This window comes from Eptesicus fuscus, chromosome 13 (assembly GCF_027574615.1).
Source record: "Eptesicus fuscus isolate TK198812 chromosome 13, DD_ASM_mEF_20220401, whole genome shotgun sequence".
Classification (NCBI taxonomy): Eukaryota; Metazoa; Chordata; class Mammalia; order Chiroptera; family Vespertilionidae; genus Eptesicus; species Eptesicus fuscus.
In genome coordinates this window covers 2,698,517-2,724,160 of record NC_072485.1, presented here as the reverse complement: position 1 = coordinate 2,724,160, position 25,644 = coordinate 2,698,517, and the positions used below count along the sequence as shown (strand labels likewise).

At 61.5% G+C, this 25,644-nt stretch overlaps 1 protein-coding gene across 1 annotated transcript in view; it reads right to left on the bottom strand.

The window, feature by feature from the left end:
* Window positions 1-25,644, bottom strand: part of DSCAML1 (DS cell adhesion molecule like 1) — a 305,318-nt gene that overhangs the window by 59,507 nt on the left and 220,167 nt on the right. Inside the window, exons 3-10 of the mRNA XM_008150117.3 lie at window positions 24,997-25,143; window positions 18,905-19,183; window positions 16,517-16,792; window positions 14,964-15,260; window positions 13,129-13,401; window positions 6,025-6,303; window positions 5,511-5,630; window positions 4,260-4,436 (exon numbers count right to left, since the gene is read on the bottom strand). Of these exons, the coding sequence (XP_008148339.2) occupies window positions 4,260-4,436; window positions 5,511-5,630; window positions 6,025-6,303; window positions 13,129-13,401; window positions 14,964-15,260; window positions 16,517-16,792; window positions 18,905-19,183; window positions 24,997-25,143 (1,848 nt within the window). The remainder of the gene's footprint in view (window positions 1-4,259; window positions 4,437-5,510; window positions 5,631-6,024; window positions 6,304-13,128; window positions 13,402-14,963; window positions 15,261-16,516; window positions 16,793-18,904; window positions 19,184-24,996; window positions 25,144-25,644) is intronic.

Here is a 25,644-nt window from a genome sequence, read left to right as displayed (position 1 = left end):
CGATGAGAGACTCAGGCGGAACCCGGGGCTTACAGAGACCGAGGTTCAGGACCCGCGACTACCCAGGGCAGGGCTTGGATTTGAACCCAGGTCCCCCTGGTTCTCAAGTCCATGCTCTGGAGCCAGGGATACTATAGGCCTACTTAGTGAGCACGTGAGACCCTGTCAGTTACGGTTGGAAACCCTGGGGTCACTGCGCGGACGTGCCCCACCAGAGGCCAATCACAGAAACTCAGTTTGACACTAGGGTGCCTTTTACAATGCATGTCTCTTTGACATCGTATTTCCTTTCTTATTTTCACGTGGCCAGAGTCGGGGCTGAGGCCAGGGTGCCTCCTGAGGTCCATTCAAGGTGCCGACTGACAAGGGAACTACCGGCCAACGCTCTCCCGCGTGTGGTGGGAACATCGAGGCCGGCCTTGCAATGGCGGGGCCTCCTGTGCTCGGCCCTGCACGTGGGCGAGGGGAGCGTGGTGGTGGGTTGTTGGGGATGGACTGAGGGGTGTCTAGGAATGGCTTTCCCTGGCGACCCCGTTGGTGACTCACATGCGGGGTCCTGAAGATCCCTCCCCATCTCCCTCTGCCCTTTCAACTGAAGTCAGAGGTGGGGGGAGGGGGACGAGGCTCCGCAGGCCGGGGAGGATGTGCAGGGGGAGGGGCTTCGGGCGAAGTCCCTAGAGCAGGGGGCCTGTGCGAGTGCTGTGGCAGGCAGAACGGCAGTCCCCAGAGGCCAGGAGCCCACATGCCCGTCCCGCCAGCACTGCCACATTGTCACAGGAGCATCGCCGGCAGCAGGTGCGGTGTGGCCTCATTCAGGCTGCCAGAGAAGGGCAGCCAGCCCCCAACCCCGGTCAGAGGCCTGGCCAGGCTCAGCCAGCACATGGCCTGCCCCCAGGCCTTGAAGCCTGGCCCTGCCTCCTCCACTCCTGCTGGCTTCGGGGTGGCCCAGAGGCCCCCAGCATGGCTGGGCCCTCACTGCGAAGAGGGGGGCTGGAGTGGGAGGGGTGTTGGTGACAGAGCAAAGGTGTGAGGCAAGGCGCCCATGGGCGCAGTCTGTGTGAGGGTTTGGAGCTCCCGATGTGCTGAGGGCGTGTGAGGCCCAGAGGGTCCTGCGAGGGGGTGGGGAGCTGGGCGCAGAGGGACCCCGCGCCTCTGTGTAGTGTGAGTGAGGGGAGGGGAGCGGGAAAGCGTGCCTGGAGGGGCTTGGGAGCTGGAGCGGACACAGGAAGGGTGTGTGCGTCACTGTGGCAGGAAGAAAGGGAAAGGCAGGCCTTGAAATGAGGACAAGGGAAGAGGAGAGGGAGGAGGCGCAGGTTTGCTCCTAAGTGATAATTAGAGGGTCTGACGTTCCCTGGGGAAGAGGGGGCCAGAGATGAATACCTCTGTGAGGGTGAGCGTGTGTGAGTGTGTGTGAGTGTGCGTGTGAGTGTGTGCGTGTGTGTGTGATTGCCCACGCGCATGACGCTGCCCTGATTTACAAAATGTGTTTTCTCCGAGCACCTCAGCATCGTTTACAGCTGCTGCCTGGTTGGGAAAGTGAGGACAGAACAGAACAATTCAGGCCCTGAGGGCCCATGTCGTTGGGGACAGCTGCTGTGGACTGGGTGTCCTCAGGCACAGCCCACCCCCAGCCCCCTGGACCGCCTGTGCCCTGGGCCCCAGGTCCCCTCACCTCCGCAGAGAAACCACGGACCACAGAGCCATGACCAAACCAGGTCAGTGGAAATCCCAAACCTGGAGAAAAGCAGCAAAGACCCTCCCCTCCCCAAAAGTCTGAGCATTTGGGCTCATCTCTCCTGCTGACAGTGGGGAGATAAGGATCTCATACCAAGGAAGGTTCCAGAAGCATCTGTTACTCCGAGTCCTCACACAGCAGAATTAGCCAAGCTCTCCCTGGCCGAGGGGTGACGAGGATTGCCTGGTTTTATTAAGGACCAAGTGCTTCCTGATGGTGTGAGGGGAGTGGCTCCTGCTGCCCAGCCCCCAGCCCCCAGGTCCTAGCATGGATCCCCAGCATCCCCATCTGCTGAGCTGAGAGCGGGTTTGGGCAGGAGGATCGCCCTGGGAGAGGCGAACAGACACACGCACACCAGGCCCTGCTCCCAGCAGTCTTTCCCGCACCTACCCTGCGGGACTGCATTAAAAATAACAGAACTGGTGGCTACATCTTGGTTGGCCTCCTGGGTGCCAGGTACCACCTGGTTGCTTTACACATGTCATCGGAAAGAGCATGCCAGATAAGGGGCCCTTAGGATTCCTTCTGTATGTCGGGAAGACAAAGTACAGAGAGTCTGGCAAATTCATCAAGGCCACAGGAGCCCAGATTCAAATGAGGTCAGTCAGATTCTAAAAGTCAGCCTATCCCAGAGTCCTCAATGACCTGTAGTCCATACCCCGACCTACAGCCAATGGGCACTGTCCTTATGGCAGGATTCCTGGTCCTCATGGCAGGATTCCTGGTCCTTATGGCAGGATTCCTGGTCCTCATGGCAGGATTCCTGGTCCTTATGGCAGGATTCCTGGTCCTTATGGCAGGATTCCTGGTCCTCATGGCAGGATTCCTGGTCCTTATGGCAGGATTCCTGGTCCTTATGGCAGGATTCCCGGGGCCTTATGGCAGGATTCCCGGGGCCTTATGGCAGGATTCCTGGGGCCTTATGGCAGGATTCCTGGTCCTTATGGCAGGATTCCTGGTCCTTATGGCAGGATTCCTGGTCCTAATGTCAGGATTCCTGGTCCTTACGGCAGGATTCCTGGTCCTCATGGCAGGATTCCTGGTCCTTATGGCAGGATTCCTGGGTCCTTATGGCAGGATTCCTGGTCCTTACGGCAGGATTCCTGGTCCTTATGGCAGGATTCCTGGTCCTCATGGCAGGATTCCTGGTCCTTATGGCAGGATTCCTGGTCCTAATGTCAGGATTCCTGGTCCTTACGGCAGGATTCCTGGTCCTTATGGCAGGATTCCTGGTCCTCATGGCAGGATTCCTGGTCCTTATGGCAGGATTCCTGGTCCTTATGGCAGGATTCCTGGTCCTTATGGCAGGATTCCTGGTCCTTATGGCAGGATTCCCGGGGCCTTATGGCAGGATTCCTGGGGCCTTATGGCAGGATTCCTGGTCCTTATGGCAGGATTCCTGGTCCTTATGGCAGGATTCCTGGTCCTAATGTCAGGATTCCTGGTCCTTATGGCAGGATTCCTGGTCCTCATGGCAGGATTCCTGGTCCTCATGGCAGGATTCCTGGGTCCTTATGGCAGGATTCCTGGTCCTTATGCCAGGATTCCTGGGTCCTTATGGCAGGGTTCCCAGGGCCCATTATGCAGACCCAGGGACATGTGAAGAGGAAGATCAACAGAAGGAATGTGTGTCTTTGACAACATGTACAGGCTTATTCTGGGGTGCCAAGGCCGGCAAGATGGGCTCTGTGATGGGGCCTAGAAGCCATTGACGCAGCACCAAGTTGCAATGTGTTTTAATGCTTCTAGCTTTTCTGGCGCACCTTCCCGTTTCTACCCTCAGTTCCCATCCTGTTCACCCCAAGGTTTTGGGCCGGGGGGCCGGATGAACCTCTTGCACAGGAAGGGCCCTGGAGCCTAGAGAGGTAAGGTACCTGGGTCAAGTCCCACTGCCCCTCAGGTGGATCTGAAGTCAGAACCCAAGTTTTCTCCGTCCTAAGTCACAGGTTACACACAAGCAGGTGTTAGTCAAGTAACAGAAACGAAGGGCTCAATATGACTATTCAGATAGAATTGCCAACCTCAGATCAAAGTCAAGGAGAAATCCCACATCCCATGAGCACCTCAGGAGCTTCAGGACTGGCGCGTGGTGAGCGGGGCCTGTTGGGGTCAGGCCCCTGCTTTCGATGACTGCTTCCCACCCTCCCCCACATTGATTTTTAGAGAGAGTGGAAGAGAGTGGGAAAGACATAGAGAAACATCAATGTGAAAGAAACACATCAATTGGTTGCCCCTGACCAGGCCTGGGCCGGGGAGGAACCGGCAACTGAGGTGTGTGCCCTTTACCGGAATCGAACCTGGGACCCTTCGGTCCGCAGGCGACACTCTATCCACTGAGCCAAACCGGCCAGGGCATGACAGTGCTTTTGAATCCCCATCCAAGTGTCCAAGCCCACGTCTGACTAGGAATCCTCTGGCTTCCCCTTCACACACGGACCAATGGAAACCATGAGGGGGCAGGTGGGTGCAGAGATGGGCCCTGGCCATGCCCAGGGTGCCGGGAGGGCCAGGGGGCAGGACTCACTCTTGACGGTGAGGAACATGGACTTGCTGATGTCGGTGCCCACGCCGTTGCTGGCCTGGCAGAGGTAGTAGCCCATGTCTTCCTCCAGGACGTGGCGGATCAGCAGTGAGCTGTTGGCCAGGACCTGGATGCGGCCGGTGAGGGGCACCGGGTGGTACTGCTGGGGGCTCCCGCTCCCTGGAAGGAGGCGGAGGTTAGAAGAGCTGCTGTCTGGGCTGGGGGTGAGCTGGGTGGATGGGAGTGTCCCAGGGAATGCCCACTGCCTTTCTCCTGAAAATCTAAGGCCACTGTGTGGTGTGCCCACACCACTCCTGTTTCCTGGGCCACAGGAGGGACCTCCCAGAGAGCTGGGCCTGCCAGCTTGAAGTGAAGAGCTGGAGTTGGCATGCCCACGTGGCACTGAGCTTGTTGGGGTGAATTCCTCAGAGCGGGAGAAAGAGTTGTCTTCAGGCCACTTGGCAACAGGCAAAGGGAAGACTGAGCCCTCAGATGGTAGATTCCTGGGCAGCCACGCCCAGGAAGGAGGCCAGCCATCCTCCAAGGGGGGCTTTGGACACCACCCCCTCCCAGTGTCAGCCCTAGACATGGTCTAGATCAGTGGTCGGCAAACTCATTAGTCAACAGAGCCAAATATCAACAGTACAACGATTGAAATTTCTTTTGAGAGCCAAAGTTTTTAAACTTAAACTTCTTCTAATGCCACTTCTTCAAAATAGACTCGCCCAGGCCGTGGTATTTTGTGGAAGAGCCACACTCAAGGGGCCAAAGAGCCGCATGTGGCTCAAGAGCCGCAGTCTGCCGACCACTGGTCTAGATAAGAGGTTGGCGTGTGGCTTAGTCAGATACGAAATGTGTCCTTGGCATGAAGTTGGGCTCCAAGATCCAACATCCAAGATCCCAGAATAATTGGTGAGGAGCAGGGGCTGATGAGGCTTGGGGACCCCAGAGCAGAGGGTGGGGGGGCATGTGGAAGTGGGGAACACAGAGTGCCCTGAGTTCTAGGGCTGGAGGGGAAGTGGAGAGGTCAGTCTGTGGGGACAAAAGAACATTGAGTCAGCATGATAGCTGTTTGCCGGCCCACAGACCCCTGGATGACCTCCAGATTGGGTGTAGCCTGGGGTCCCCATGGAGCTCAGAACCCAGGGCTCCCACCCAGGCCCAGGGATGCGTGGGAACCAGACCTGAGTCTCACCAGCATCCGCCCTCCCCTCTCCCTGGCTACTCAGAGTCGCTGGTTGGCCAGGGGCTTACCCTTGGCATGCTTCCACATGACCTTGGGTGGGGGGTAGCCATCCACCGAGCAGTTGAGCACACCAGCTTTGCCATAGATGCCGTCCTGGTTGTTGGGCTGCACCACGAACCGAGGGGGCACTGCAGAAAGAGGGAAGGCAGGAGAAACCCATCACCTCAGTCTCTGATAGGTCTTCTGGGGCTTCAGGCACCTGCCAGTCAATGTCAGGCCCGCCTGGACTGTTCTAAATCAGAGCTCCCGAGAGCTCTTGCTGGGTGCTGGGTGCTGGGAGCTCTGAGCTCCAATTCCGATTTTGCCAGTGGCTAACTGAGCAAGCGTCTTCCCCTCACCAGGCCTCGGTGTCCTGGCCTGGAAAGTAAGAGGTTTGATCCTCTTGATCTTTAAGGCAACTGCCAGAGCCAACCTTCCCTAAGCCTGGGATTCAAACCCGGACCTAGAGACTTTGAGCAGCAGACAGAGCTGGACTCCCGCTCCCCTGCCCCCTCCCCCCGACACCGGCCCTTCCCCACGCACCGCGCACGACGAGCTGGCGCTCCCGGCTCACGGTGGCTGCCGCGTTGCTGGCGATGCACGTGTAGTTGCCGTTGTGCTTGAGGGAGACGCTGGAGATCTGCAGGGAGCTCATGAACTCCTTGCTCTCGATGGTCACGCCGGAGCCCGAGATGATCACCTGCCCGTCCTTCCTCCAGGTGATGCGGATGGGCATGTCCCCCGAGGACACCACGCAGGGGATGTAGAGCAGCTGGCCGATGGAGGCAGGTGGGAACTCGAAGGGCTGGATCAGAGGGGGCACTGGGAGGGAAGGGACGCTGCTGTCAGCCCCCACGCCCCAGCCCAGCCAGCCGCCCCGCCTCCCCTGCCTGGAGCCTGAGCTGCGGTGGGGGGATCCTCCTTTTTCAGCTCTGGCTGAAGCATCAGCCATTATCTCTATGACAACTCAATGAGGCCACAGCAACTTCCCCAGCAAGTGGGGGCAGAAGGGAGACAAGGAGACCTCCTTTCTGCAGTCCAGTGATTACAAGGCCGGTTCTCCCAGGAACCGCTCCACCCTCCTGGGAACCTGCTCTCTGCCCCAGGCCCACCCAGAGCGGGAAGGAGGTGGCTTCCTGTGCACGCCTCCGACGCTCCTGCTCCCCCGGGAAGTGGCCAGGTGGACGTGGTCACACCTTGGTAGCCCTTTGGATGCTGGGAAAGGTCTTGGCTTCTGACCCATCTCATTCCTGACCCACCCACATCCAGGTCCTACATCCGCCAGGTGTTCTAGGACTCTGGCCATTCCTGGCTCTCCCCGCCCCACCCCCAGCTATGGCTGCCTCTGCTCTTTGGGTTGCAGCCTCCCCAGTATTCTGGGTGGTTTGCTGGGTCTTGGATATCCAGACAGATTTTTCTGGAACCCCAACTGTAGTAATGGCCAAGTGCCCATTGCTGAGACGTCCCAGAGGTTCCTCTGTTGGGCTCTGCTGAGCCAGCCCGCCCTCTGTTGTGTGTGTGTGTGTGTGTGTGTGTGTGTGTGTGTGCGCGCGCGTGCCTAGATGAGCTCTAGGCCCCTGGCCTCCTTGGGCCTTTTGGTGGAATCATGGCAGAGCCCGATCTGCCGCCCAGTGTATTTCCTGAGGCCCAGCAGTCAGTCCTTCCCACCAAGGCCCACAGCTGCCGCCTGTCCTGGAAAGCCTGCCCCCTGCACGGCCCTGCAGCCCCGTCCGCGCCTGGGTTACGGGGCACCGAGGCAGCCTTTGCATGACCACTTTCCCCGCCATCTGGGAGCTCCGTCGGGGCAGTAGCCAGGGCAAATCATGAGTCCAACTCATGCTTGGCAGGTGGGAACAGTAAGTGAAAGAACATGTCTGTAGATCATTCCCTGGGCTGACCGACCCTAAATGGTTACCTGTGAGGAGGGCGAGGGGTGGTGAGAGCACAGGGTGGGGTTCATCCGGAAAGAAAGAGGGGGCTCTGTGCTGCTCCTCAAGGGGCTGTGTTTTGGGAGCTCCCCCCATGGCCCCTCCAGAGCTGGCTCCTGTGGTTGAAGAGCCTATGAATAGGAGGTGCAGCAGCGAGGGCTGCGGGGCGGGGGCCGGGGGGGGGGGGCAGCGGGCTGGGGGCGGCTGCCTGGGAGGTGCTGAGCCTGCAGGGCTGTGCTCTGGGGAAGGATGGTCCAGCGAACATTTCCACGGAGGACAGAGCAGATAGAGACGATGGATAGGGCTAGGCAGGAAGCTTGAGCTCCGGCAAGAGGAAAACTGTCTCTCAGTAAGAAGGGATTTAGATAACGGAACAAGTTACCAAGGCAGGTTAATTCCTTAATTAACTGAGTCATCTAATATTTATGCGACGCCTGCTCTGCGAAGGCTTCGTCTCCGTGTGGGCTCGTGGAGGCAGGCACGTGCTCACGGCACAGACAGACGCTCCGGAGCGTGTCTGCCGCCGTGAGAGTTGGACAAGCACCGTCCGAACAAGGAGGCGCTGGACTCAGAGCCGAGTGCCGTTCAGTTGGGCGACTGCAGCTTCATGGGGAGGCGGATGGGAACTATGAGGGAGCACACACACCCTTAAAAGTATGTGTGTGTGTGTGTGTGTGTGTGTGGGGGGGAGAGAGAGAGAGAGAGAGAGAGAGAGAGAGAGAGAGGAAAGAGAGAGAGAGAGAGTCTGCGCTAAGAGGCAGAGGCCAACTGGGTTTCCTGGACAGACCACTGCGGGAGGGTCGCCAGCACCCCCCGGGGCGTCAGACGTTCCCCTGGGCTGGCTAGAGCCTCTGCTGACCTGTGGGGGCAGGTGGCCAGACAACTCAGAGACCCAGGCAGGCTCCCGCCCACTCCCTGCTGAGGGTTGCTGGGGAGTGAGGCTGTGGGTGGTCAGGGTCCCCTTTGGGAGGAATGTGAGGAGCAGAGCTGCGCACAGAATCCCTGGCTTGGGGATGGCCCTCGGAGAGCCTGCAGGTGGGAGCACCCTGCCCGGAGGGGGAGAACACAGGGGGGTCCTGGCTCCTCGCCGTTTGCTGAATACTAGGGGAGCGCGGGGAGTGGGGGGACCGAGAAGCAGGTGTGGGGCTCTGGGGTGTGCCTGCAGGCAGCTGCCTGGACAGGGCTGCTTTCTGATCTGAGTCGGCAGCGCCTTCCCCAGCGCTCAGCGCTCAGCGGGGACACGGCTGGTTGAACGTGTCCATTCCCCCCCCGGGAGGCATCCCAGCAGCCAGGGCTCTGACCTCCTCCATGGTGATGGCTGGGGGCCTCTGCAGGGCCGACCGCAGCCCCAATGGGGGGCACGGGTGCCACGTCACCAGGGACTTCTCTCCGGAAGCCCTGCTCTGGCTACAGTCCTCTTGGCAAGAGGGCAACTCGGTCAGCGTTGAGGGAGGCGGGGCCAGGACAAGGTGCTGGCATGGTGAGGCGGCTGCGAGGCCAGTGGGGGGTCCACGAGGCGTCCGGCCACGGCAAGACTCGCACCCCTGCGGGGAGCGGGCAGCAGAGGGGCACGTGCCCGCCAGCCGGCCTGTGGACACTCTATGTCTCATCCCTCTGGGACGGAGCCTCTGTGCTTCCTGGGCCTTTGGCAGCGGATGGGCGCTGGGGAGTAGGAGCGTCTCCTGCAGCGGGGACGTGGGCACGACCGCGCCTGGGAGCCAGTCCAGACTGCGCTCTACCCCCGTGATCCGGGCAGGTCGCCTCCTCACCACCCTGCTCTCCCCCGAGCCTCGGCCCCTCATCTGCAAAGTGGGGGTGGGGGGTGGGGGACACCAAGTCATCGCTGAGGCCCCAAGGCCGGTGTTGCAGTCGTAGCGTCTAGTATTTTAGGAGAAATAACTTCTTCTCAGGAAGGCCTCCCCGGCCGCCTGTGCAAATTGCAAACCACGCACTCCACCCCGCACGCTCCCGCTCCCTCCCGCTCCGTTTTCGTGCCATTTCCCCCAGAAGGGTTCCTGAGGCCAGGGCTTGTGCCTGCGCACAGCACAGGGCCCGAGTGCCCGGAGTAGGACATGGTCAGCGTCGCTGAGGGAACGGCACCGTCGCCATCTGAGCCCGGGCTGGCCCCTCTGCCGAGGAGCGGGGCAGCTGGCAGAGCTGCCCTGGTGCCCCCGCCTCAGTGAAACCGTGTGCCCCCCCTGTGGGTTCTGGTGGGTCCCTCCAAACACTGCCTCTGCCAGGATCAGCCTGTGGCCAGGTGGGGGCTCTCTCTGAAGCCTGTGGTCACAGCAGCCCGTTCACTGGGGGGAAGGGGCTCGTCCGCAGGCTGCACCTGAGGAGCTGGGGCAGGGGCTGGGCTGAGCGGCCAGGGAAGGCTGCGTGTGGGTGGGGAGTGCGGGCATCGCGGATGAGGGTGAGGGGACGTGTGTGAATGTGAGTGTCTCTCCCGTTTGCTCTCCACAGGACTTGGCACCCCCCCTGGTTCTGGCCTCACGGAGCTGGGCAGAAAGTCTCTCATGCTCTTGCTTTGGCTCCAGAGGCCCAGCTGTGGGGATGGAGACCCCCCCTCCCTGAGCCAAGGACGGGGCACCCGGTGGCAGCCCTGCCTCCTGAGTGAATAAGCATTCGGCCCGTGTGCCCAGAGAGGCTTTGATGCTACATCACTTTCCAGCTACAGGGCGCCCTAAAGACACCAGACCCAGGGCGGATCCCTGTGCCCTCCTCTCGGCGTCCCGCCAAGGATCTCTTAGGATGCCCAGTGACAACACCCGCTGCTCTGCAGCCTGGCTCTCCTCTGCCCGTCGCTGCCACACGTACCAAAGTCCAGGAGGCCCTCAAAGCATCCCTGCCTTCTCTCCCCCCAATCCCTCCACCTTGCCGGGCCACAGCTGCCCACCCCGGGCAATATTTCTATGGCATCACCTGCAGCTGCCGTTGGTGGCTCAGGAATTTGCCTCAGAGGAGGACATGGACAGAGGAAACATTTGTGTATATGTAACTGCCAGCACGTACGATGGACGTGTATGTGCAGGTGCGGACAGGTTCATGTACATGCGTATGGTGTGTGCCTATGTGAACGTGCATTGCATTCATGCACACAGGTCTCTGCACATGTGTGTGCATGCATCTGCATGCAAATCTTGTGTGCTCTGCTCTCGGCTCAGTGTTTCAAAATTCATCAGAAGACAAGCAGTCCCAGGAGAAATGGAGCCAGCAGTCGTTTTTCCAAATCCTGGAGCAGCGTGGGCTTTGCCCTGTGCACAGCCCTGACCCCCCCAGAGAGATGCGGGGCTTCTGGCTGGTCTCGAGCTTCTAGCACCCTGCCCGCCTGCACCCGGCCCTTCCCACACGGGGTTTCGGCTCTGGTCCTGGGGGAGGGGCGCATGTCCCAGCCAGGCAGTAGGGGTGGGGTCTGGAGCGCTGCCCCCGGGGTAGCCCCCTTTCTACCTCGGCCAGTGCCCCTCTCCACACGGGCACCTCCTCTGCCTTCTCTCTGAGGAGCTCGGGGAGCAGCACGTCAGCTCATCAGGAGCGTGCTCCTAATCAGTTCCGACAGCTTCTTTGCAAAAGTGCATGCTAATGAGGTGGGGAGGGGGCAGTGGAGAGGGGGCGTTGAGGGGCCTGAGCTTTGGGAGTGGCAGGGGCACAGGTCCTCGGAGCTCCTCACACAGTGCTGCTTCGTGGTCTGGAGAGGAAACCGGTGAAAAGCCTGCTAGGGCTGAGTTTTCAGCTGTGGAGGGTGGGATGTGGAGTGCGGGCACAGGCCCGGTATACCCGCCACATCCCCGCTGCAGGAAAGTCACGCAGCCTGGGTGCTGGTGCGCGGGCTCTGCCTCTAGGAACACACACACACACACACACACACACACACGCACACACACACGCACACACGCACAAACACGCACACACACGCGCACACGCACGCACCCTCCCGGGCTGGGAGACACTGTCACTCGGCACTGCACACCCTCAACAGGCCCAGCGAGCCGCGCAGACGGAAGGCATCAGATTCAATTCATTAGGACTGATCGCTCCCTGAGTGGGGATGAATAATTGATGAGCAGCGGCTTTCAGGATGTTCCGCGTGCTCCACCGTTCGCTGGAGGCCTGTTCTTTTTTGTTTTTTTGTGTTTTTTTTTCAAGCCAACAAACCAGGCACATGCTCGCTGGTGCGGGCGGTCTGCGGGAGTGGAGCAGAGGTTGGATGTTCGGGTATGTGATGTTTACACAGGGAACTCTCCGTCTCCTGCTCGTAATGGGAATGGATCCAGGAGGCCCGTGATACTGGAGGGGGCGCCACACGGGGGCTGCGGCCTGGGGTCGGAGGTTCCCGCCAGCACCAGGCCTCTGGGCTGGGCAGAGGCCTCAGGCTGAGAAGATGGCCGCGGTGGCCCTCAGCCAGGGAAGCAGGAAGGCAGACGCCATATGGGGCCCCGGGCCTGAGGTGGCCACAGGGCGCCCAGTTCTCGGGGCTCAAGGGAGGCTTGCAGGAGGCCGCTCTAAGCCAGACGGCTGTCTAGCTTCAGCTCAAGAAGCACACACCGTCTAGCGCTGTGACAGGTGGCGGGTGCACAAGGAGGCATGTGACAAGCCCCCGTGTGCCAACGAGGGCGGCTGGTGACAAGGAGCACAGGAGAGAAGCACTGACCCCGCCCTCCGCCAACGTTCAGCGCCGCCCGCTGCGGGCTCGGGGCGGGCTGGGGCCAAACCAAAGGCAGCGTCCCCCTCCCCACTCGTCCTTCTCCCAGACCTCCCTCTTCCTGTCACAGGCCTTCATTCCACCTGCGGCAGGAGCTTGGGACCCTCCGGGGTCCCCTGTGCCAGCGACCTTCCCCCAGGGCCCAGGCCAGCTTTCTTCTGGAGTATGTGTCCCCGCCGCCGGGGTGACGCGATGCCCAGGAGTTCTCACGGGCTCTGTCTCTCCTCCTGCCTCCTCAGGTCGTCCGGGAACTTCCTTCCTCCCGGCCTGCCCTGCCCCAGCCCTGGGTCCTTCTGGTCGAGGCAGAGGCTGCCTGGCTTTCCCTGACCTCTTCCCAGCCAGGCCTGGCGGTCCCACCTCCCTCCTGCCCCCGAGCAGCCAGGCCACCTGGCCCACACAGTCCCCAGGCCTGCGCTTCTAGGAGTGGATTTGGGAGGGACCTTCACACACAGCACAGCCCAGAACCAGTACATCCCTCATTTCTTCACGCAGCATTTATTCGCGCATTGATATTCATCCATTCATTTCACCCATAGTCACTCAGTGGCTCCCAGGTACCAGGCTGGGGCCTGAGCTCCAGGAGGTGCTTCCTAGGCCTTAAGCGGCACCAGCAGGTCTGGAGCCGCCAGTCTGTACCCCAGAAGGGAGCCCGGGACCCAGCGCCTGCTTCCTGCACCCCGCCTCCTGCTGCCTGCAGGCTCCTGGCTCCCGCCCCCTGCCCCTCGCCGCCTCCTGCCGGCCTCTGGTGGGCCCTCCACGCTGCCGTCAGGGGACCTACAGAGCCTGCCATCTCCGTCCTGGCCTCTCTCCCTGGCTCCTCTGGGGCCAGGGCTGTCCTGCCCTGCAGCCCATGGAGCAAACCTGAATGCAGAGGTCCCCGTGGCCTTGTGTCCCCGCAGGCGCCCACCCTGCCCCTGCCCCTCAGACACTCTGCGGAGCCCTCTCCTCATGGTGTCCCACCCGCTCAGATGCAGAGGCCGCGGCCCCCGTGGCCGGCCGCCTGGCTGGGGGCGGGCCTACCTTTGACGGCCACGTGGACGCTCTGGCTGATGGAGAGCTGCGGCTGGATGAGGACGCTGCACAGGTACTCGCCTTCGTCCATGCCCTTCTGCACGTCCGTCAGCTTGAGCGTGCCGTTCTCAAACACCACCTGGCGGTGGTTGTCCGGCAGCAGCAGCGCGTCCTTGTACCACTTGATGGAGTAGTAGGGGTAGCCGATGACCCTGCAGTTGATGAGGGTGTCCCGCCCGGCAACGGCCGTGATGTTCCTCATCGCCCGGATGCTGGGGGGCCCTGCGGGGTCAGGAGGGAGGAGAGGAGGGGCGGCGGCGGTCAGCCTGGGGCAGCCGCTGCCTGGGTGCTGTCCTCAGCGCTGGGCTCGGAGACCATCAGGGGCGCAGACCGCTGGTGGGAGGGGAGGGTGGCCTGCATCACAAGGCTGGAGGCGGAGGCTGGGACGGGGGCGCCCACGCTCCTCCAGGACGCAGTGACTGGCTTCAGTAGTTGCCCAGAGCACGAGTCCATCCCCTGAGGGAGGGCCCAGGAGGGCGCCGAGGCCTCTCCAGGGAGGGCAGCTCGGGAGGGCGAGTCCTCATTTCTGAGGAATTAAGATTTGGGGTTAAAATGGAAACGTGGACATTGTCATTTCCATTCAATTTGCGCATAATGCTGTCCGAAGGACCACAGGGAGGTCTTCACTGGACGACTCTCCACGGGTAAATGTGTTTGGGGGCCCCTGAGAAGGGCCCCTGGTCACAGGGGGAGGGAGGTTGTCACTGGTCAGCGGGGCAGATGGTCCTGTGGGGGTGTGGGGGCTCAGAGGCACCGTGCAGGGGGTGCTGGGCGGGCACAAGAGGCTCCAGGCTCAGGCTCCCACCCAGGAGGCGAGGAGCTGCCCCGGGACCCTCCCAGGACTGTGGCTCCGTCCTTTTCAGATGCCGAGGGGAGGGCAGGGGGCCACATGGAGGGCATGTGCTTCACGTGGGGTTGGAGACCTGCTTGGCTCAGGTGCACTTAGCATGATCCTCCGCCCCTCCCCTCCCCACGGCAGCCACCAGCACCCCTGGTCCCGAGCACCCCTCTCTTCTCTTGAGCCTCCTCTGTGCTTGGGTCAGAGGTCACTGGTAGGGTCAGATGAGGGTCAATCTGACGTCACAGGCTGCAAAGGGCTCCAGAGGAGATTTCTCATCGCAGCGACTTGGAGAACTGAGACTTGGAGAACCTGAGGACTCCGCCCCTTGGAGCTGCCTGTCTTGGGTGACCCCGCCCAGCCTGAGCCGCCTACTTTTGACGGCTTGAGCCTTGGTGGGTAGTGAGGTGGCGGACAGAGGATGGGGAGGAGAGGATGCTACGGCTCCTGCTGCTCACACCTCCTGGAGCGTTTGGGGGACGGCTCCGTGGTTTGCACTGGGAACACAGCTTTGGTGGACACCCTGTCAAAGGTCAAGCCTGGCCCCTCTGCTCCTTCCCTGGCCTGTCCAGGCAAGGCCCTGGTGGGTTGGTGGATGCTGGCCTGGCGCTTATATACCTGGGGCCAGAGAGATCGAATGGGGGAATGGGGCCGGGCTCAGGGCAGGTTGCAGGAGAGGAGAAGGGAAGAGGAGTGGAGTGGGTGGGGATGCCAAGGCAGTAAACTGTGCCACACACACACACACACACACACACACACACACACACACACACACGGATGGACGACGGGACTGTGGAGGGCAGGGGAAGGGGAGAAAGAGGAAAGAGACCTCTATTAAGATTAAAAGGACAACCAAGCACGAGGAGCCATCACCACGAGAGATGAGGACCACAGAGATGGCAAAGGGACTCAGAGCCTATTCTGATATTTAAATGTAGACAGGCACCTCTTACGTTTATTCGCGCCTGGTATTCGGCACTGCCCACTGAGTTCCTCGCGGTGCACCGGTACACGCCCCCGTCCCGGATCTGGGGGCCCGTGACGTTCATGTGGCTGATGGTGGTGCCGTCGGACATGGTGTACTGGTTGGTGCGGTGGCTGCCATCCCGCACGACGGGCTCCTCGTCCAGGGCCCAGGTGACCGTGGGGGGCGGGGCCCCCTTGGCTGCGCACATCAGCGAGAACTGCTCCCCGGGGTTGACCACCTTCTCGCTGAAGGAGGAGACGATGCGGGGCGTGCCGTCTGCAGGAGTGAGGAGCCCCCTCAGGTCACTGAGCCGCTGAGCGGCCATCCCACCAGCCCCCCGCCCCACGGGGGAGGAGGGGAAGCAGCGGCCAGGACAATATAAAGAACTCTCAGGTACACTGGTTCGCGTTATTCATGAATCCCCGTCAGGTGCCAGTCACTACTGCATAGGAATGAAGACTCTGGGTTTGAATCCTCCCTCAGCCACTTTAGCTCTGTGTCTTTGGGCAAGTTACTGAACCTCTCTGAGTCTTTCCAGCTCGTCTCCATAGAGGATGGTGATAATGGGGATCTGGGTATGAATTCCTCATCCGGAGGCTGGGAGGATTAAACGAACTAATGCATTAAAGATGCTGAGGACAGGACTTTGTAAGTGCTTCATAAAACATTACTCTCTCCGCTTTCCCTTTCTACTCTCCCTCCTCCCTTTATTAATAAAGGCAGAGGCGCAGAGGTTAACTGTGTGTGGAACCGGGGCCTGACCCAGCCGGACCTGTGGAGTCGGGTTCCATTTCTCATTCTGGCAGACGGGGGCAGGAGGGTGAGGGGGGATGGTGCTCTCGCAAACAGCCTGCAGTTTGAGGCTTAAAGTGCAAACGGCGCCCAGCTTGGCCGACCGCACAGGCTAGCCCCGGAGCTTAACGGCGCCCAGCTTCCTCCAGGCCACTGTCCCTGTTCCCCACCCAGGCGGGGCGGGGCCCGGCCTCCTTCCGTGCAGGATTGGTGTAAAAGGGTGACATGGGTCTGAAGAACCCAAACAAACATAAACAGGAAAGCAAGGCAAATATAACATGCACTCCACCCCCACCCACATGGCACATCAACATGCTGCCAGTCCCAGCCCCTGCCCATTTCTGGGGGCCCCTTATCTCAAACTTGGGGAGAGCCGGTGCCTGGCAGAGCCGGATGCCCGCTGGGTCACTGCCTGCTCTCCTCTGCCTCATTTCTGGGGGCCCTCCGCTCTACTGCCTGCCCTTCCCACCAGCCCGTTTTCCATGTCCCTGCTCTAAGCTGACCGGCACTTCCCCTTGGGCAAGTGGCCGAAAACCTCAATTTCTTCAACTGCAAGACGGAACCATTAAACAAGGATCTCCCCAGCGCCCAGGAGGGTTAACTAAGGCAGCATCTGCCTGGGGTGCAGAGAGAGCCGCCCCGTACCTCCCATCCGGGGGCCGGCGGGCGCCCGGGCCCGGGCACCTCCCGGCAGGGCGTTGGAGTCCCGAAACCACCCTCTGCACGGGCGGCCCGCTCACCCTCCAGCACCACGACGGCGAAGTCCTGGGCGGTCTGGGCCTTGCGGGTGGCGAAGCACTGGTAGGCCCCCGAGTGGCTCTTCTGGGCCGAGGCGATGAGCAGCGTCTCGTTGCTGAGCCCGCGGATGGAGATGGCCGCGTCGGGCAGCACCGGCTCGGTGTTGCGGTACCAGCGGATGGTGTACTCGGGGGAGCCCATCGGCGCGCAGGAGAGGATGACCGTGCTGCCGATGCCGGTCTTCAGCTTCTTTGGTGTCAGGGTCACACGGAGGGGGTCTGGGCCAGGCCGGGGAGAGAGCAGGGCGAGCGGGGAGCCAAGGGCTCCGTGTGGGTGAGTGTGGCCGCGGGTGCGCCGGGATCATCAGAGGCCCCGGTGCCAGAGCCCTGGGCGGAGGGGCTGGGACTGGTGAGTCCCCCTGTCCGGGCCTCAGCTTACTCCTCTGTGAAATGGCAGTCTCTGCACCTGTTGTTCTGAGGGGCTGTGCTTTCAGGGGGTCCTTTGCTCCGAGGGGCTGTGGCGCTCCCTGCAGCTCCTGAGCTGGATGGGGGCCTGACTGGCCCATCATCCTGCTGTCACCCACCCCAGACGCCAGGGAGCACCCTGGACCCACCACTCACCTCTCACCCCACAGAGCGAGTCCTGCCTTCTGCTGCTCTGCCTTCATTGCTACGCCCTAGGCCATCTGTCCTCACCCACCACAGCTGCCCTGCTGCAGACCCGGCTCCCGGCCTGGCCCCGGCAGTCTGCCCATCCCTGCCTCCCATCTCCCGTGTCCCCCCATTTGTCCCCGCGCTGCCGCCTGCCACTGCCCCGCTCAGAACTTCCATGGCCCAGCAGCTCAGGGTGGCGTTCAAGGGCATCAGGCCCCACGGGACCTGCCCCTCGGCTCAGGAGCAGCCTCTAGAGGCAGCCTGCCCACACCCCGGGGCTACTCCTGCCCTCGGGCCCGGCCTGGAGTGTCGCCACCCCTTTACCTAATTCCTTCTCATCCTCCACCCTGAGCTCAGGGGTCACCTCTTCCAGGAAGCCTTCCGCCCCCACGGCCCCCACAGGCCGGGTTCAGGGTCCCTCTTCAGGCCTCCCTGGGTGCACTGACGCCATGCTAAGCACGTGGTCTTTAATCACCTCTGTGTCTGTCTCTCCCTCTAGACCAGGGGTCCTCAAACTTTTTAAACGGGGGGCCAGTTCACTGTCCCTCAGACCGTTGGAGGGCTGGACTATAGTTTAATAAAAAAACTATGAACAAATTCCTATGCACACTGCACATATCTTATTTTGAAGTAAAAAAACAAAATGGCAAAAACACCCGCATGTGGCCTGCGGGCTGTAGTGTGAGGACGCCTGCCCTGGGCTGTGCAGAGGAGGCTGGGCCCCATCTGGGCTGAATGCGGCGCCAGGCCCCGGAGGCCGGCCCGGGAGAGGTTGGGCTCTCTGGTCCCCCCCAAGGGCCTGCAGACCTGCAGCTCTGTGCTCCTGAGACCTGGTGAAGGGGTGGTGGGGTGGGTGGCGAGGGGGCAACATGGGGGTGGATGGGAGCACCTTGGTGGCCTGCACCCCCGCCCAGGTCGAGTGACCGTCTTGCTGCCATCAGGTACCATGTTCAGGACTCAGGCCACTGCTGCCCCACGGGAGTGAGACCCCCGAGTGTCTCCGAACCTGGCCCACGACTGCCAGCAGCTCCCTGCAGCCCACAGAGCAGACACTCAGAGTCAGACTCGGTGCCAGAGTGAGGAGGCCTCTTCGCTTTACAGAGGGCAACGTGAGGCCGGCCGGCCGGCGGAGGTGGGGGAGAGAGGGGTGCTGCAGAGCGTGCCCCTGGGCCTCACCAATCCTGCTCCGGGGCTCTTCCCTGGCATCAGCCCTCTGTCTCTCCTCCCCTCTGCACCCAGGGCCTCTCTGCTCCCCTGGGCCCTGAGCGGGGCAGAAGCAGGAAGGACTACCCGGAAGGACGCCTGGGCTGTTTCCTCCCAGCGTCTGATGGGGCAGTTATGTTCTCTTTAATGCAGCAACGTCCGCTGGGTGCTCTTCGTACAGACACTGCCTCCTTCCACAGCCAGAAACCCTGCAAGCTGTCCCTATCACCCTCTTGGGCCCATCTGACCTTGTGACCTCTGGGAGGTAGGAAGCCAGGGATCCTGAACCCATTGCACAGAAGAGGGCCCGAGGCTGGGTCCCGGGTGTGGCCTGCCCAAGGCCACTTACTCTCTCACCGAGCTGGAGCCAGAGGCAGTCTCCTGCTTTGCCTCCCAACCAGGAGACGGCCCCCGGGGCGGCCAGAGGCAGGCGCAGCTGCCCCCAGGCCCCTCCCCTCACCCCTTGGTGCTCTTACAGGCCACGGTCAAGGTCACTGTCCAGGACAGGGCTGGAAGAGCAGCTTCCTCACTCACCTATGACCGTGAGGGTGCCTGTGGCCTCCGCTGAGCCGAAGGTGTTGGTGACCTCACAGATGTAGGTGCCGCTGTCCTCGGTCCGCAGGTCGCTGATGGTCAGCCCTGTGACATGGTTGGTCCAGCGGTTGTCGGCCGGGAGGGGCCTGCCATCCTTGAGCCAGCGGACGGCGGGGGTGGGGTAGCCGGAGGCGGTGCAGGGGAGCTCCACGGTGTGGCCGGCCCACACCTCCTGGGAGTGGAAGCTGTCCAGGATGGCGGGGCCGGACTCGGCAGGGTCTGGAAGGCAGAGCGTGTGGGTGGCCCCGGCTGGCCCTGGGCTGGGTGCCCTGGGCTGGGGGAGGGAAGGCAGCACCCGGAGCAGGACCTGCTGCCCACTGGTGCCCAGAGAGCAACACCCAGTGTGGGAGGGTTCTCGGGGTCTCCCTGAGCCAGTCACTGACCCAAACTCCTGCTCCTGCTGGGCGGAGGCCCTGAGACCTCGGGCCGGGAGCAGGGGCTGGGGAAAGACAGGCTGGCTCAGCTAGAAGGACAGACAGACAGAGGACGGGAAGGGAAGAGCCTGAGGTGCAGAGGGAGAGTGTGCAGCCCTCGCACTGCAGCCCATGCAGGCTGGCCAGCCCCGGGAGCAGCGAGTCCCTGTGACAGGAGAGTCGTGGTCTGGGGCTGCCGATGATGGGGAAGGCTTGGTCTGGGCCTCCCCTGCCCTGTGGGAGCCCCTCAGGATGGGGACAATCGCCTGCCCTGTCCCGTCACCCCACCAGCAGTCGGGCAGATAGTGCACTTCCCCAGCACCCAGAAGGGCTTGCAAGCTAAGCCTTCTGCAAACACCCTCGTTGCCCCCAACAGTTACCCACTGTTTGCTATCCCAAACCCAGAGAAGGCAGTGACGCAGGCCCTGAGCCCTAGACTCTGAGGCCCAAGGCCTGAGCAGGCCGGTCCGTGAGTGACGGCCGTGCCACTTCCGAGTGGTGCCCGCTGCTCGCTCAGGCTGGCGCCCACCCTGACAGCCCCCCGGGCTCCTCCCCTGGGGCCTCCGCTGCTGTGACAGCTGCTCAGGCTCCCCTGCAGCCACAGGACCCAGTGCACGCCTGCCCTGAGCTCCAGGGCCCCAGTGATTAGTTCCCACCGCACTCCGGGCCTGGCCCGCCTACACTGCCTCCCACCTCTCAGCCGCTCCCTCTGTGCCTGTGGGACCCTGTGTCCCCACCTCCTGGGCCAGCTTCTCCTCCTCTCTCAGAGCAGCTTAAGCACCAATCCTTGGGACGGCGCCCCCTGCCCCCCTCCCTGGACAGGCCACTCTCGCTGGGCTCCCAGAGCTTCCTTTTTCCTTCATTTTATTTTCAAACAATCTCTTCTTTTTAAAGAAACATTTGAAAGTGTAATATGTACACATGAAGGTGTGGGCGAGTGTACAGTATGTGAAAAGGGAGGTCCCCCCTCCCACCCACCCAGCCCTCTCCCAGGAGAAATCACTGTCCGACCCCCATGGCCCTCGCCAGCAGCAGGGACACCTCGGGGCAGTGTGGACCCATCGCTGCGTCTCCCGGGTCTGGCACCGAGCAGGGCCCGGCTTGGCACCGTTCGTGTCTGAGGAGGATGAGCGGGGCGCGCAGCGGGGACGGGCAGGTCTCCCCATGGCAGAGCCTCCCAGGCTCAGGGACCCGCAGCGCTGGCTCAGGGGCCTGGCGGGCTCCCTGGATGAGGACCTGAGACCAGAGCAAGGCAGCGACCCGCCGGGGTCAGACCGCAGAGCCCGGAGCAGAACCAGGTCGCCCACACCTGGCTCAGCAAGTGGGATGGAGGGGGACTCATCCAGTGCTGAGCGCACTCAAGGGTGCCGCAGGCCCTGCATCCTCCTGGGCTCAGGGCAGTTCCCTCGCCCCAGCTCAGCTCCCTGGAGGGGACCGGGCCGGACACTGTCCTCCCTGGGAAGGACTTCCTAGAGGCTCTGCTCCCGTCCACCTCCCACTGCTCTCGCATGAGCCCCGCTGGGACACACGAGACCCCGTGCAGACGCAGGGGTCACAGGTCACCAGTGCCCTTGGGTGCGGATGGTCCCTCAGCACCTGCTTCCTCATCTGCATGGGAGGCAGAGGAGTGGGTGCCTCCAGCATGGCAACGTGTGAGCTCTGGCTCGACAGATGTGGCACCACCGTGCAGACGTGGCACCATTGTGGGGATCTGCCACCCCTGCGGATGTGGCACTGCCATGTGGATGTGGCACCACCGTGTGGATGTGGCACTGCCGTGTGGATGTGGCACCGCCGTGTGGATGTGGCACTGCCGTGTGGATGTGGCACCGCCGTGTGGATGTGGCACCGCCGTGTGGATGTGGCACCGCCGTGTGGATGTGGCACCGCCGTGCGGATGTGGCACCGCCGTGCAGACGTGGCAAGGCCGTGCGGACGTGCCGGGCAACTGCTCTGAGGCCTCCCTGCCTGCCAGTTCCTGAGGCTCTAACCCCACCCCCTGTGGGAATGGTTGGGATAAACAAACACGGTGCCAGGGAAGAATTACTCAATGTGACACTTAATTGATGCAAACACACAAATTCTGTGGCACACGCGGAATTTACAAGCGGAGGGGCTGACAGGCCGCGGAGGAGGGGGCAGGGGATTAATCAGCGAGGCTCAGGCGTGAAATTAGATTCTGCGGGAGAGAAACCGCTTTCCTTCTCGGGAGCGGAGGAAGCGCTGTGGCGTGTGCAGCCGGGGCTCGGCATTGCTGGGCCAGAGGGGGCTGGGGAGACGGGCGCGGGGCCCCGAGAGGCTGAACAGCCTCTCTATATGCAGGCGCCCCGGGAGGCTGAACAGCGCTTCCCAGAAGGACCCCCCAGACACTCCGGTCCTGGCTCTGGACTCTGACCTGGGGAGCCGCTCTGGTCTCGGCCTCTCTGGCCCTGGGTCCCTCTTTTACAAAAGCCACGCCATGCCTTGTCCACGGATCGGAGGCCCCTGAAAGCTCTTGTGGCCGGAAGAAAGCACCGATGTGCGGGGTTAGTGGCAGGCTGTGTTTTAGGGACGCACACTGTTCTTGCCACTGCCTCCTCTACTTAGGAAAAGACAAAACGCGGCGTTGTCCCCCGCCCCCCGCCCCCGCCTGGGAAATGTAGAAGGAACAGGAACCAGCAGCAACAGCAACAGCACTCCTCCAGGCGGCCTGCGGCAGGACCCTACTTAATTTGCACGACCCTCGGGGTACATTCTGTCACGCCCACCTGACAGAGGAGGTGGTGGAGGCTTGGAGACCTCATTTCTCTGATGCTGGTTGCACAGCTGGTGCGCAGTGGGGCGAGGCCGGAAGTGCGGCTGCTTCATGTCACGGCTCCCCTCCTTCCCTCCCTCTCACTCCATCAATCGCTCTGAGGGTGAAGGAGCTTCTGATGTGGCCGTGGCTCTCGCCCTCATCTATGCCCACCCACCACGCTCGGCCCGTGCACCGGCCCCACCTGTTCTTGCCTTTGGGCCTGGGGAGCAGGAGGGGTGGCCATTCCTTGGGAGTGTGCCGGGCTCAGACCCCTCGGCCACCAGGTGCCTCCGCCCAGACACCCTGCTACCTCTCCTGTCCCTGGCCTAGCTGCTGGCCCAGAGCTTCTGGCTGGGCAGGGCCACGCCTTTCCAGCCCCAGCCCCAGCCCCAGCCCCAGGGGCTCACGGGGCTCTGGCCACAGAATGAAACATCTCAGCTGAAACCCGTAGTCTCTGGCTCCCTCCCTCCCTTCCCTCCGCTCTCTGCTGCCCCCTGTAGGTCCCTTTCACGCTGTGGAATGCCTTTCTCTCCGAGCCTGAGCCTCTCCCCTTTGTCTGTCTGGGCACCTTCCGGTCCTCGTTTCTGTCTCTCTATGTGGGCTGTGTGTCTGATTCTCTGCCTACCCTCCTTCTCACAGCTGGTGGGCCATAAAGACCGAAGGAGAAGGGCTGGCATCTCCTCCAGTTTAACGAGTGTCTTTTCTGAGGGAATCCCGTTATTCTCCTCCCAAGTGGAGGTGAAATTAGTAGGATGGAGGGCTAAATATTGGTGCTAGGGAAAGGAGAGGCCTGCAGGAGGTGGGGTGTCCGTGCCTTCCCCACGCTGTGTGGGCAGCATGCGGATGAGAGCGAAGCAGCATGCACAGACAAGTCCCTGTGACCCGGATGGAACCACGGACACAGTTGGGAATTAAGTGGCCGATCCCTACGTCCAGCCCCGGAGATGGAGCCGCGTAGTGCAGCCCCTTTCCTCACCCGATGACAGCACAGTTCCCTTTGGCATTGGTTAATTCCACAACTGTTTACTGAGCACCTACTGTGTGCCAGGCATAGGGCCAGGTGCAGGAGGCACCAGGAGGCATCAGAGAGCCTGACCCTTGCCCTCCTGGCTCCTGTTCCCTTGGTCTTGCCTACAAATGAGAGAAGAACCTGGCAAGAGCCACCTGCTGGCCAGGGCCGGCCTCCCCACACCACACCACACCACGCCAGAGGCGCCGGCATCGGAGCGGTCACCCAGTCCGGCTCCTCTTCCAGAGGCCCAGAGAGCTGTCATGATTTGGGGGGTCTAGTCTCCAAACCAGGAGTTCTGACCATCAGGCAATCCTCCTTCCCAAAGCCGCTCCAATCCCATCACTTCAAGAGCATAGCTTTTCAAACGGCAGGCCACAACGGTTAGGAAGCTGTCACACCGGGGTGAGGCCGTGGCCAGCATTTAGGTGAACTGGTTGGGAGAGGATGCAACAGGGAAGGTGAGAGCGCATGGCCTGCAGGGGTGAGAGCGCATGGCCTGCAGGGGTGAGATAAGGTGAGAGCGCATGGCCTGCAGGTGGTGAGAGCGCATGGCCTGCAGGTGGTGAGAGCGCATGGCCTGCAGGTGGTGAGAGCGCATGGCCTGCAGGTGGTGAGAGCGCATGGCCTGCAGGTGGTGAGAGCGCATGGCCTGCAGGTGGTGAGAGCGCATGGCCTGCAGGTGGTGAGAGAAGGTGAGAGCGCATGGCCTGCAGGTGGTGAGAGCGCATGGCCTGCAGGTGGTGAGAGAAGGTGAGAGCGCATGGCCTGCAGGTGGTGAGAGCGCATGGCCTGCAGGTGGTGAGAGCGCATGGCCTGCAGGTGGTGAGAGCGCATGGCCTGCAGGTGGTGAGAGCGCATGGCCTGCAGGTGGTGAGAGAAGGTGAGAGCGCATGGCCTGCAGGTGGTGAGAGCGCATGGCCTGCAGGTGGTGAGAGTGCATGGCCTGCAGGTGGTGAGAGCACATGGCCTGCAGGTGGCAGGAAGCACTGGACTGCGAGGCCCTGAGGAGCAGGGCTGGGGGCCGCTGCTGGGAGAGCAGGACCCAGAAAGCCGGCCCCAGGGGCTCCATGCACCCCTGTTCGCTCTGTGGCTGAGTGTGCGTGTGGGGTTCCTGGCCCCTTCCCTAGGGGTCGGCCGCTGGGGTCAGGGTGCGAGTTCTGGTAAAGCGCTGGCTTCCCTAAGCCCTGCTTTTCTCACCTGTTGAAATAGGAAGAGCAGCACACACCCCGCAGGCGAGGGCGGGCCTGACAGACGGCACAGGAGGGGAGGGGCCGGCACCGACTTCAGGCAATCTGAGCCTCCACCCTCCGGAAGCGGCAGTGACCACTCCAGAAGAATCCTTTACTTAATGTGGACATATTTGTGTTCACAAAGGCTCTTCTGCCTACTTTCAAATGCTGTGAGGTGGGCTACCACAAAAAATGTAAATGTACTTATAAATAGGTAAAATAGAATCTTAAATACTTAGAGATAGAAGGAAAATAAAAAGCTCCCTAATCCAACTTAATCTAATGAAATCTAAGCAGAGAGCGGGTGTGTGTGTGTGTGTGTGTGTGTGTGTGTGTGTTCCCGTAACTCTCATTGTTTGATAAATAGGGACACAGTTCCTCAGGAGAGTGGGCCTCCTCAGGAATAGACTCCTATAAATAATTCATCGTTTGCGTCCTTATATGAAGGGCCCCCAAAACAAACTGGGCAAGGTTTGCCGCAGTGTTCCATACCAGTCCTTTAAGCTTCTCTGAGACGCTCTGATCCACGGTGTGGACATGCCCAGTCTCAGGGCTGGGCAGGGGCTGGGGCGCACCCCCCCCCCCCCCCCCCCCCGGCCTACCTGTCACAGAGAGACGGGCCCCGTTGCTCTGCCGGGTCTCCCCGCTGTACTTGTGCTTGGTGATGCAGCGGTAGGTGGAGAGGGCGTCCTCCTTCTGCACGTCCGAGATGTACAGCCCGCCGTAGAAAGTAATGAAAAACCTGTTTTCTGGAGACACAAGCAGGACGTGGCCCATGACTCCCCCATCTGGGCAAACACCAGAAGCAACTCGGGCGGCAGCTGGCCCCCCCCCCCCCCCCTTCGCCAGGACTACTGCCCAGGGAGAGGAAGGGAAGGGGAAAAGGATGAAGTTGGTGCAGGCTCAGAGGCAGGGTAACAGCTCCAACAGATGAGGAGTCTCTATATGCAAACAAACAGAAGTCACAGTAATTGTTCCTTTAAGTGTAAACGCCTCGGGGTTTTACAGACAGACAGGGGACTTGAGAGTCAGAGGAGATCTGGGTTCCAATATGACTCTTCCTTTTATTGGCTGTGTGACCTTGAGCAAATTACTTAACCTCTCTGAGCCTTACCCGTACAAGGAGGTGCAAATGATACTTCATACAGTGGCTGTAAAGATTTAAAAAATAACCAGTGTCTGGCACACGGTAAGTGCTCATTTGGCGAACAGAAGTCCTCATCTGTCCTACTCTTTGCAAGAGCTTGCAA